Raw genomic sequence first — 12,747 nt, 5'->3', positions numbered from 1 at the left:
AACTGGCTTCACAAATAGATTTCTTCCATGGGTTCAAACAATAAAAGGCAAAACTTAAATGTACTTGCTTGATGCTTACCTACAATTTGTTGTTAAAAAATAAAACCAAGTACATTTAATCTGGAGTTAAAAAAAACAATATCCCTCCAGTGGCTTCTGACCTGTTTCCAAAATCTATTAGTAACGTACATTGAAGTCACAATCACCAGAGAAACTGGGTCCATTTTTCCAGGCTGACAAAGAGACCAGAAAAGTACTAATATCTGTAGGGCTTTTATCAGCTCACTCAACCTCCACCTTTATCATTTCCACCAGCTTTATTTGATCTGAATTTGCAGGACAGAATGTCCTCACTGACAACTATAGGCAATGCATGACCTGGGCAACACCTCTGCAGCACAGACTGCAGATGCAAAGGTTCAATAGGCCAAGGTTCATTTTTGTTTAAGTTTTCTGATTGCTTTTAAAAATTACATGCAGGACTTCAAAGGTCTCTGAGTACTCAGAAAATTGTAACGATGAAACAAAACCTCACAGCTATCCTATGATATTTCAAGAATTTGCTTCAGAAAAAAATAAATACTGAGACTGTGTATAGACTGTGTATGTTCTCTGACAGTCTTAAAATGCATCTTTTTTCCCATTTACTACTGGGATTTATTATTATTTCCTATGGGAATGTCTGTTAGAGTTACAGATTATCAAAAGCAGAATGACAGAAGTCTTCTAAATAAGGCAAGACAGACTAACACCAAATGTTCTTTAGGAAAGCATCCTCTGTCAGTGTAGATAACACACGTTTCTCGTACAGGACCAGCAAGCCCATCTCGCAGTTCTGTCTATCTCCCATTACCCTGCTCCTGTAGCATAAAGGTGCTGCTAGATCTTACCGATGTACAAAACATGCAGCAGCATTCCTGAAGAGTGGTCATCTTATCCAGGGAATATTCACAGAGACATAGCTTGCAAGTGAGCAGGGGCTCCAGAGCTAACTCTCCAGCTTCTGACTCGTCGGCTGTCATGGTGTGAGGACAAGTCTTCCCAGCAGAATCCATTCACTCATTAATGGTCCACTCAGCCTGAAAAGAGAAATCACGAGCTGAAACATCCCACAAGCCATGTAGTCACTTCTCATTGACCTGAGAATTTACAGCTCAGATCCACAAAAGCATACCCAAATGTACTACTTTGGCATCTTGGTGCCAGTCTCACACTTCAGGCCATTCAAAATTCACAAAGAAGGTGCCTGAGAGCCCACCTCACCACAAGACCTGAACTGGGTTGGGTTCTCAGGAAACATTCACCTTGCTGGCACAAAGCACCTCAGTCAGGCCATGTATCATCATATTAATAAAAAACCAAACCAAAACTCACACAGATAGGACATTACCTATGTTATATGCAACAGTGTAGTGGTCAGAGCCCTCACCAAAGTCCTAGGAGCAGGGATCTGGCTTGGGACAATGAACTCTTAATTAAAAAATTAAACTATGTTTATATGTACACATATATATATATCACTGTGCCCTCTCAAATGAGTTTCAGAGTCAAACCCTTCCCGTCCCTATGAATCCTTGGGTCTTCATTGCATCCACACTGTTTCAACGGGTGTCTCCACTCCCATTTCCCATTCCAGCTGGTGTCTCGGGAGCTCTCCTGGGCAGTGCAAGGTGACGGCAAGCACAGATTCCCCCTTCCTAGGCAAGCACTTAAAACATTTAGCCTGTAACGTAGGTGGTGGGTACCATGAACTCCGCCTTCTCTGTGAGTTGTCACTGAGGTAGGAGGCGGGCTGTCCATTGCAAGAGCAGTGGTCAAGGCATCTAAACCCAGGAAAGGGTTTCAGTTTGCACTTCACACAGGGTCGGAGCTTAAATCCAAGCGAGTAAGAGTATTATGTGCACTCCTCTCTTCTGCATTGCCTTGACTATGCCAGAGAGCTGCCTGCTGTGGTCTGTAACTTTTGTGCATCCCACTCCCTGGCATCCAGCTTTTCCATATTTTTCATAGGGCTCTTAGGCATCTCACTGAAGTTTGTGAACCATAAACAAAGTGCACTAGCACTTTGACAGGGAGATGGTCAGAATAGCTGTGTTTCAACCACATATTATGTCCAAGCGGTACTTGGTGAAGAAATTTCTATCCTTTGAGAAGCAACAAATGGAAATATCGTGCTCGTATGTAATGTTTTCTGACCTAGGCATTTGAGAACAGTGCACCATAACCTTAAAAAAATTCAGGACCCTCTTTCTTACACAGTAACACTGAAAGAGAAAGTAAAGAGACTATCCTCATGCTTAAGCTGAAACAATGGAAAGCAAATTTGCAGATTTTATTCACCTCAAAATAGACAGCGGAGTTTGGTGCAGCATTTAATGCACAGGAAAATCTACTACCATTTGCAAGAAAATTGACCCAGCTTCCACAGATCTGCTTCTCAATGCACTTATCTGATGGAAAGAAGACCTTCAAACACACTTCTTGCAAGCATAGACCTGGTGGCTGGCTGCAGGCAGCTGCTTGCACCAGCGGAAAGCAAGAGGGCAGCTCTGCTAAATAGAAAAAGCCACATCACAAATGGAGGCTGCATGAACATGAAAACAACAAGGGATCAAGACTTGTCAGATCTGACATCTCACAACGCAAACAGGAGACTCGAGCCCTTTGGTCCACTTCTCCTCGCCTCCCCTGCAGTCCCGAGCATCCTCGTGGCCGGGCTGTCAGGTCACATTTGGCAGCATGTCACTGCTGCCGTTTCGTGGCTGCCGGAGCGGCCAGGCCAGCTGCAGCCAGTCAGTGCATACAGGACGTGCCAGCTTGCAGTACCTGGTTAATTCCTCCCCAGAGGGGGAAAACGATGGTGCTCATGAAGTTCAAGGGGTCAGCGCACGTGGAACCTTGCCCCACAGCTCCCACCTCATGACCTGACGCACAGCCCAGCCCCAGCCCCATTCCTGCCCCGTGTGTTCCCACCGGTCTGTAGGAAGACACTTTCTCTTGAAAAGCCACGAAACCACAACAAATACGGGTGGGAGCTCGCTTACCCCTTTTAATTTTTACACTTTGCAGTTTCCTAGCCTAGCCTGACAGAGAAGCCATCAGACATGTCCCTTGGGATGTCTTTCCGGTTAAGCACCCAGTTTTAGAGACACAAGCGTCATAGCCAAGATTCTGGCAATCAAATTCCTGGCCACAAATCCAAAGCAAACTCTCTCTTTAATGGCTTGCTATCACTAGCTCAAAACGTATGCCATGCCCACATTATTCTTGGCGCAGTCCCCACCTGCTACCGTGATGCCCCCCACAATTTGCTCCATACGGCTGCAGAGCTGGAGCTCCAGCATGCCCAGAAGCCTTGGAAGGAAGCCTCCCTCTGAGTCAGGGACTGCAATACTCTTCTGTAATTACCGCAACAGGGAGCCGGGGCGGGGGGGGGGGGACACAGTGAGTCACTGGAAACACTACAGCAGATCAAGAACTACCTGTTATTTAAAACTACGTGCTAGATATTATCTCAGTATTTGAGAGAACTGTAACACATCTACTCAGGTATGCTTTTCAACAGCAGCTGCATCTGTACAGGTAAGCTACTCACCCCCACGCTGCACAGATCTGACATTTCTTCATTTACACGGTAAAAGGTAGCAATGTTAAGAGGAGGGACGTGCAAAAGAACAGGTAGGAATATTTCAGGATGTGGGAACGGATATAAAATGGATACAGCTGTTTCCGAAGTCAGTGTTCTTTTTATATCCCAAAGGGTTACAACCCTGCATGCTTTTATTAAGGCAGCAGTAGAAAGATTCAGGTGTATGACTGAGGTTTAGGGTTAAGGGCTAATTTTAGATGGCCTAAATCTGGCACTCAGTGTGATAGCCAGAGCGTTTGCCACACTGCGATGGCTGTGGGGACTCATTATCACATCCCAGGCACCCTTGTCCCTGAAGACTGTTTGTAGGTTAAATTCAGTTTCGCTCCCTGTCCCCCTCACGTTCCTCCTTCCCTCGCACCAGGATGCCAGAGTGGGGCTGAGGTTCTCCCTAAAACAAGGAGACCACCCTGTAGAAATCTCCAGCAGACAACACCAAGCAAACCTGGCAGACCAGAGGATGCAGCCCCCCCCCCAGCCCAGGCTGGCTCATCTCACCACAGCCTCATTAACCCCGGCGGGGCTCAGCAAACGAAGCGAACAGGATCGGAGCCACGCAGACAGCTGCGCAGCCCGCCTGCACAGCCCCTGGAAGAGGCACCGTGGCTACCCACAGCACTCCCTCCGTGCTCCCTAAGGGGCCAGCTTGCCCATAAATAGTCCTGGTCCTCCAGGTGAGGCTGGCACAGGCAAAGCCACCCTGTTAGTAGTACCTGAAAACCTGCCCATCAAAGAAAGAGCGGATGCATAGCCTACACAGCCTGCTCCTTTTCCCAGAGCAACCCAACCAGCTGGTTCTGCTCACCAGAATTGTGATTTCTGCAGGGGGAAGAGTTAATGGTTATGGAAAAGGGCAGCCCCATCCAGTGGCAACTGGGCTCTGAAGAGAAATCAGGCCTGCAGAGGACATTCATTCCCATGATCAGATAAGGTGGTAGAAACAATGGAGAGAAAAAGACACGTGTCTTCCTCCTGCTCCCACCCTCTACTCCTTCTCCTATTCTTTCCTAACATTTCAATACACGTTGTCCTCTCCCAAGCTCTCAAACCGTCTCCCCAACTTCACTACCATGGAACTGACTTTTCCATACACTACAGAGCAGCTGTGAAGCATTCGTGCTCCGAATTTTTATGGCTTTCACTTTGCTAAGCTTAGTCCCACAGACTGTCATTAGTTAATTATACATCCATTAGCTCTCTTTACAGTAGCTTAAAATTCCTACTGTAATTACATGTGAGTTGCCAATAGTTTAGGTTGAAAACAAAACATCTAGGATGTTATATGTCATGCAGGGGAAGAGGGAGTCACTGAAGAATGAGTTGGGGACAAAGAGGAAAAGACCCTTCCATTTTTGGTTATATTAATGAAAGTGACCTGAAATAAAAGTAAATGGAAAGCTCCTGAAAAAAAATGGACCCTCGTATAAATAAAATACATTTCTAAGCACTAAGTTCTTCCCTTTCATGCTCACAAACACAAATGACCCATTTAGGATAGAATCCCAAATAAAGCAAGAAATGTATCACTGACACCGGAATACAGCACCTAACTCCTCATAAAAATGTACACTGAACAGCAACACAGGCTCCATGAGACGTTGTGGAATAAGGACAAACGCATCTCAGGAATACCCTAACCCAGAGGAACACAGTCGACTAAATTCTGCACCAGCATAAATCGGTGGCAAGGAAGGGTCAAACAGGCCCCAGTGTGCGTAAACACTCATGAACTGTAAAGATCCAAGCTTTTTTACATACTTCTGTCAGCCACGTACATGCACGCACGCACACACACACACACAGAGATCATACTGCTTTTACGTTGCATGGAATTTCCTGGAAATGGGACGTATTTCCTCAAATTGTATGCTGCTCAGCTTATAAGGAAAAAGAACTGTTGGGAAGACTCATCCTTCCCTGGTTCTGATACTAATGGTGTCGATGCCATAGGATAAGGCAGGACCAGAAAGTCTGAATGAATGCGAGCGAGCTATATGGGGACAGTCCTAGGAGGGCGTAAACTGCCCGGTCGCCAGGACCATGGTTTGCTGAGCGCTTGGACCTGTCAACATTTCCATTTCGTTCACCTGCCTGTGGACACTTTTGCTTTGTCTCTGGGCCGTGACAAAGCTTTGTGCTTCCATGTAGCACTGAAACGTCTCAGCACTTTCCATAAGCACGAAAACATTAGAGCGTGCTCAAAGCAGAAAGAGAAAGGGCTCAGGGGGGTGGGAAGGGCAAGTACAAGCAGAAACACTTACAGGAACGCAGTGGAGATTTTGAGTGGAATATGAAAAACACAACAAAAGCACTGGAGAAAGGAGAACAGAACTTGTCTGCCTTCAGGGCCTCCTGACACCAGGGTGTCCAGTGTCTGGCTTTGAAAATGACTTCCTAGCAGCAAATACCCGCCGTGCCTGCTTCTAGATAGGTACCTGTTGCAAATCTTGATATTAGTGTCCTGAAGTGGGAGTGAGAGAGCAGCTGGGTGGGGGTCTGGCAGTCAGCCAAGGTCAAGCCACCAAAGCTCCACAGAGATGTTAAAAATTGATGTAACCAAGGGCTGAAACTTTCCCTGTGAGCACGCATTGTAATGTGACATCCTTGTTACAATCATACAAAGGCTCATTTGAGCCTGTCCAGGTGCCTTAAAGGAAGATTACCAGGCTCAAAGAACAAAAGTGACTTTGTGTATGTGATAGAGCAAACAAGCCCGGCAGTCTCCTGAGCTGTAACATCAGAGGGACATTGTCTGTGGGCCTGCAATAAAGTCACTGTACTTAGCTAAAAAAATGTGTCTGAATGTGACTTTCACCACTTAGAAACATCACGTAAAGTCATGAAAGCCTTCTGCACTGAAGCTGGAGGAGAATGAATGGATTATATTCAGCACCATAAATCATCCTTTCATTTTTCACATGCTGCATCCAATAGCAACAACAAGGTTCTTAGACAAGCTACTTCAAACCTTGTGTTTACAAACGATTCTGCTGAAGTTAGTAGAGCTGTATGCTTTTAGCTGAATTTGGAGTTTAAAGGGAGTCAAGAAATGTACAAACATGAGACACACTGCTCCAGGAAACATTAATGGACTAAAAAGGGTCCTTTATGTGTTTTCCCCTGTGGGCTGTCGTGTGCCTGAGCCCATCCTGTGGGGCAGAGTGAGCCCAGAGTCCACTCTAGCCCGGCATCCCCCCAGGCTTGCCATAAACGAGCACCCAGGCATGGACTTGCATATGCACAGGGGGATGGTGTAGGGGCTGGGGTTAGGTTTAAGGTCCTGTGTGGGTCTAACACATAACATAGCACTTCCCCATTTTACAAAAATCATTTTAGTATCAAAATGAAAGTACTCACAGCACCTGGGTTAAGATCCTATTTAGCATACCAGGTATTCACTGAGCTTTCTTGAAGAAACATTTGCAAGCACTGTAATTGTTTCTTATGCCCTTGAGATTTTTTTTAAGTACTCCACCCATTACAAAATGATTTCAATGCCGTATAAAAACCTGTTTTGACATCGTTCAGCTCAGGCTTCTGTTGTTTCCTGTAACTAAGGTTCTCCCCTTAAAAAATAAAATAGAAAAAGAAAACTACCTGAAAAATGCAAGTGTTCAAAACCAATGCTAAAAGTCAGGCCCTTGGAGAAAAAGGAATGGTTCTAGAAAGATTTTAAAAATGTAACAGAGTGGTATTAAGATAATGGGGTCAGATCACAGAAGATAAAAAAGTGAGCTATGAAATTAGGACATTTGAGGGCAGCTGTCAGAAACTCACATGTCTATCATCTTCAGCAAAACCCCATCGTTACCAGTTTTTGGTTACAAGTCCTTAGCTGTCCCAACTCTCTCGATACGTTATTCGAAATTCACTTCTGAGGCAGCTTTGTCAAACTCAACAGCCCTGCACAAAGAATTAGTTTGAATCAAGCGTACTAGTACTTCTGTGGTCTAATAGACTGGCCACTAAACCACAACACATTAATTTCTCTTTGTTTTGATATGCACTGTCTACTCGGAGCTACCTATCTAGACCATACAGCATTACTTACCAAGTAGTGATTCAGTAAGGCTGTAAAACATATGATTAAAGTTCCAATTCAGGAAAGCCTTCATCTTCAAGAAGGACATTTAATCATACGTTTAACCACTCCTGTGTATCAAAGCCTGAATATTTTGCTTTACTGCAAGGAGATTATTAGCAAGTTAAACAAGTACTTAGATTTTCTGAAATTGTGGTATCAAAAAAAGCAACCACATCCGTGAACAGAAGGTCTAATATTAAGTACATTTTTAATATATTCAGAATTACTGCATTACATTTATGCCTTAATACTGCAAGCAAGCCAATGACTTGATTACAGGCATGTGCAAGGAAAACCCATTTCTGGATTATCATAATATGCTACCAAGCCGAAGTATTAAGAGAGAATAAAAGTATTTCAATATCCGTTCTCTTTAAGCAGGGCTTAAGAAAAGTCAGATGTATAATATTACATGACAGCTTTCTGCACTGTAAAATTTTTATTTTAAGAAAACTTGTTTAAAGAACAAGCAGCCTAAGTAAACCTGGTGCCTGGTACATGAGAACACACCAAACGCAATTTCTCTCACCTGTTTTCATTGGAATGCCTGGGAAAAAAAAGAGCCCTTGAGCTGCTGTTCAAGAAGCACTGGCTGTAAGGAGTATTTTCATATCATGTTATAACCAAAAAATAAATATATCAAATACTTTGAAAGGCATATAGTCAGTGGGAAGCCTCTTGCACACAAAAAAACGTAAGTGCACTAATTAAGAATACCACCCAGCTTCCTGCCAGGCATTTTTATATCAGCACTTTCGGATGTCTAAACCACACATTGAACGGCTTCCCAAATCTCACATACACCCAATAACTTCAAATCATTCTAATAAAACAAAACGCCATTAGGGCACATGTAAATCAGTCTCCACAAGTCTTTGAGAGTACATTTGTCGGGTAACATCTCTACTGTACTGTTACTGTGAGCTATGAGTAACTGAGATTTTAGAACACCAGTCCTTCACAGTAACTTCTAGCAACCCTATATCAATAGGCCCTCAGGGAGTTTTTTTGCAAGAAGACCATAGATACTAACTGAATAGAACAAACCACTTTTTTTTTCCAAAACACATGTGAATTTTTGCAATTGTGGGAATCCTGTATGTGTTTTCTTGAAATATTGTTTTACAATAAGTGAGGGGGAAAAAGCGGGCTTTTCCAACTTCCATTCCTAAAAAGCTGGGGAGTCCAAGAAAAGGTATTCTAAAAGCTAACGGTGAAATAAAAGCGGCTACTCCCAGCTGACAGGCAGCTAGGAAAAGCAAAGCCCTTTTTGATCACTTAAAGATAAAAACATAAAGAATGAAAAAGATATAATGCAGCCTCTTACTAAACTGAAATGCATAATAGAAACATGGTCTTCGTCTCTCTTCAATACTGACAGGAGCCACACAATGGCAATATTCATTGAATCCACGAGGACAGGAGTAAGCCCTTCTGCGTGGAATGAGGTCAGACCATTGTATCACAGAAGCCACCACCTTCACCCTGTTCTGCTGGAACTAGGACATATCAAAGTTCAGGATACAGCTCTGTCAACGCTGTCAGGCTGGAAAGCCATAGCTCCCTGCACCAGACCTACTGGACGTGAGCCCTGGGCAGGCCTGTGGGCATCAAGTTTGGAGATGACCCAGATGTATCAAACTTACTATGCCTGAACAATATGATGGTGCCGGCCGCAGGCAGCAGGCTAAGGTGATGGGTCTGGTCACAAAGGAGCAGGATTCCCCTAAAGTCTGGTGTTCAACCCTGGCGGTCACAAAGCTAAAGAAAGGTGATCAGCACAAAATGCAGTATTACAGGCAAACCGCAGCTAGACAACAGAACTTGTCTATTTTGGCATCAAACACTTCCAAATATTTCCAAAACACATTGAAACAACAGAATTATACCAAGTGGAATTCCAAGTATTGGTTACCAGGGTAAGATTAGACTCTAAAGCTTATCTAAATAACCCCCCCTATTCTTAATGACACTGCACAACATCTGTTAATGCTAAGCTACAAGGAATTTCCACCCAAACTAGTTCAGTGCGCTTTACTTTTGACTTCCTGTTGACAAGAGGTAATATACCACTATTAAATAAAAACACACACTTCATGACATTAATGACAAAAGCAAATGACAGGTCTTCCTTTCTGACCACATGAAGGCTTTCGGTAACTGTAGCATTTACTAAGTAAAAAGGAATTGAGCTTTTGGGAGGTCAGACAGGTTGATAACTTGGCTAACTGTCTCAGCTGAAACAGGAATAGGAAGTCAGATGTAACAATTTGCCTTTGACACAGAAAAAATGTTTATTTTTGTTAATCTCATAACAAAACCTTGGGATATGTTAACTCCTTGAGCTGGAATGTTTACAGTTTAGACACGGCATCTTCAGAAGATATTTGTGACATTGGCCTGTTCTAACACCAAGAATTTTTAGAAGATACCTGTAAAGACGTATTGTTAAAGTGAAAGCAATGGAACGTTATTTGGCAGAGGGACCAACTTTATCTGTTTGTTCATAGTACATACTCTCCTTCTAAGAAGAAACTACCTGGGCTGTCGGGCTCCTCTGGATGGAGATGGCTCCTTTTCCAGAGCAGCCAAAGCTGCGTCTAGAGCAAGCAGCGTCCTGACTGCAAGGCAAGCAGGTCAAGGCAAGTGGAGACATGACCCAACGCCAGGCCTTGAAAGTGACAGCGAGAAACTTCTTAGGGCCATGGGAAGTGTGAAGAGTTTGCTAGAAGCCAAAGAACAACTCAGCCAACTGAAACAATGAAATTGATCCCCCACTGAATTCTGCAAAAATACCATACGCTAAAAAAAAAATTACTGAACGCCATATATTGAAAAAGAAACCCCACATATTTAGGTATTTATTTTTAGAAGGCATGATCTGAGGAACATTTTTTCAGTGCTTGCAATAAGATGATACCTTTAACATCTCTGTCATTTCATGCTGTCAGTCCAGTAAAACTGCCAACTTGCAAGATTATGTTCCTACAGTCTTGTTTACTGCTACCATCAAAAAGCACTTTCACACAACTTTAGATTTACATCATCAGGAATTTTGTTTTGTAAAAATTTTAGTGTGAACGAACAGTGCATAAAACTAACAAGTATGTTTTCATTTGCCCCTATCTAATCTTACAGTCAAATATGCTGTGCATTATTATAGAAGAAACACACCGTTCACGGTAACCAAGATAAAACAGGTGAAACACTGAAAACTGCCCTTGATCCAAACATGTCTCAATGACTTAGAAATCTGGGGACACACACTACCCAGTGGTAACTTTTGAGTCTCAGCTACAAAGACATTCAGTGAATCAAAGACCAGATGTCAAATCTGAAGATTAGACCTTGGGGAAGTCACTATCACTAATATAGCATTTTCCATTATGAAAACAACACAGATTGCTAGCGACTATACTGGAGTTTGACAAGAAACAATACAGTCATTAAGAAGAAATAGCAGAGATTTGGACCTGGACATGAGCAGGTTGTTTTGAAACTAAACACATCCATTTACTGAAGTAACTACTACTGCTTCTCACAACTGGTTATTAAACTAATTGGAGTGTATCCCTAAACCACTCCTCTGCCAGTTCCTCAATAACCCGACTGAAGTCAGCTGCAACCGGAGATGAGGAAAGGACAGAACTAGTCCCAGCTCTGGCGAGATCTGCAGAGGCGAAAAAGAGAAGAGACTCCAGAAACAATCCCCTGACTGAGCTCCTCTCTGCCTGTCCTCTCAATATCCACATTTGCTCTCCCTCTTTTCCAGACCACACACAGGAAGAGCAACGAGCTCAGCATGCAGGGAGGCAGCTCCTGGGAAGGGGTCTCATGCAGGCGATTCCTTCCACGTTGCCTGCTGCCCCAGCGCGGAGGAGCCCCATGGTGCCCATCCCATCAATCAGGATGTGAATATAGGGCATCTCTAACCTCTGACAGGCCTCACATACACGCTACTCAACAGAAGTTGCAAACTACGCTGGAATAACAATAATAGCTTCAACTACAATTAGTGTTAACGCTCTTGACTAACTTTAACAGCTATGTATTTTTAAATCACCTATATATTCCCACTTTTATAAATAAACATTTTTAACAGAGCATGATCTGTTTTGCTCTGCATCTTATTAACTAGGTAAGACAAATATGACATTTTCTTAAACGTGAGTCAAAAAGCTTTGCAGCAGCTCGGCTGATGGCACTGTCTATCACGCGACCCAATATTGTCTCATTGCTGCCCTGCACTCTCCCACCTGATTTTCTGCATCCACCTTCACTCGCTGTGTTTCAGGCTGTAGGCGCTCACAAGAAGGTTTTTTGCCTGTACAGTGTCAAGCACAGGGAACACAGTTAGTTTCTCAAGGGCTCCATACAATTCCTTAGAAATACAGATGCTACTATAAGGCATATAATAAAGCAGAAGCGTACATCAAATGCAGTTAGAGGTCTGCATTCATCATTCCCTCACTTCAATTCAAAATTTCAACCTTCATTACAGAAATAATTTCAAAGGAGAACAGCAACCTGTGAACATACAAGATTTCAGCCTCCAGAGCCTTAGTATCTGTTAACAACTGGCTCGTCTCTACATGATCTTAACCATGAAGTTGAAGCCTTGCCAGTAGGAGTGCTCCAATGGACCTGCTTATGTGTGCAAAGATAAGCAACCAGGACCAGTTGAAAGAAGCTGCCCCACCTCCAGAAAAATTAGTATCTAGAACACAGCACTGGAGGAACTCATAGACTTACTATACTAAAGGATGACAATCTTACAGAAACCTTTCTGAAGTTATCTTTCTGCTAGATGGTCTTTTAATTATGAGCATGACAACTAACGCCCCTCAAATAGGCATTTTATCCTTGTTATTAAGGAATTATGAAAACAAGGTACAGCAAGAATTCTCAACTCCTTCTCCAATCCTCTCCCCACAACTGCATGTTTCCTTCATTTGTTGGCCTGTCCTCCCAAAATGTGGGAAGTTAAGTCAACAAGGGGGTTGAAACTGGTCAA

At 43.4% G+C, this 12,747-nt stretch overlaps 1 protein-coding gene across 3 annotated transcripts in view; it reads right to left on the bottom strand.

Annotated features, from left to right (window-relative positions):
- RNF144B (ring finger protein 144B) overlaps window positions 1-12,747 on the bottom strand; it is a 56,629-nt gene that overhangs the window by 35,991 nt on the left and 7,891 nt on the right. For all 3 annotated transcript variants that reach the window (XM_054192096.1, XM_054192094.1, XM_054192095.1), the window contains exon 2: window positions 891-1,079. In XM_054192096.1, the coding sequence (XP_054048071.1) occupies window positions 891-1,055 (165 nt within the window). In that variant the 5' untranslated portion in view covers window positions 1,056-1,079. The remainder of the gene's footprint in view (window positions 1-890; window positions 1,080-12,747) is intronic.

This window comes from Rissa tridactyla, chromosome 2 (assembly GCF_028500815.1).
Source record: "Rissa tridactyla isolate bRisTri1 chromosome 2, bRisTri1.patW.cur.20221130, whole genome shotgun sequence".
Taxonomy (NCBI): domain Eukaryota; kingdom Metazoa; phylum Chordata; class Aves; order Charadriiformes; family Laridae; genus Rissa; species Rissa tridactyla.
Note: the sequence above shows the minus strand (reverse complement) of the source record. Positions and strands in the feature narration are given on the sequence as shown.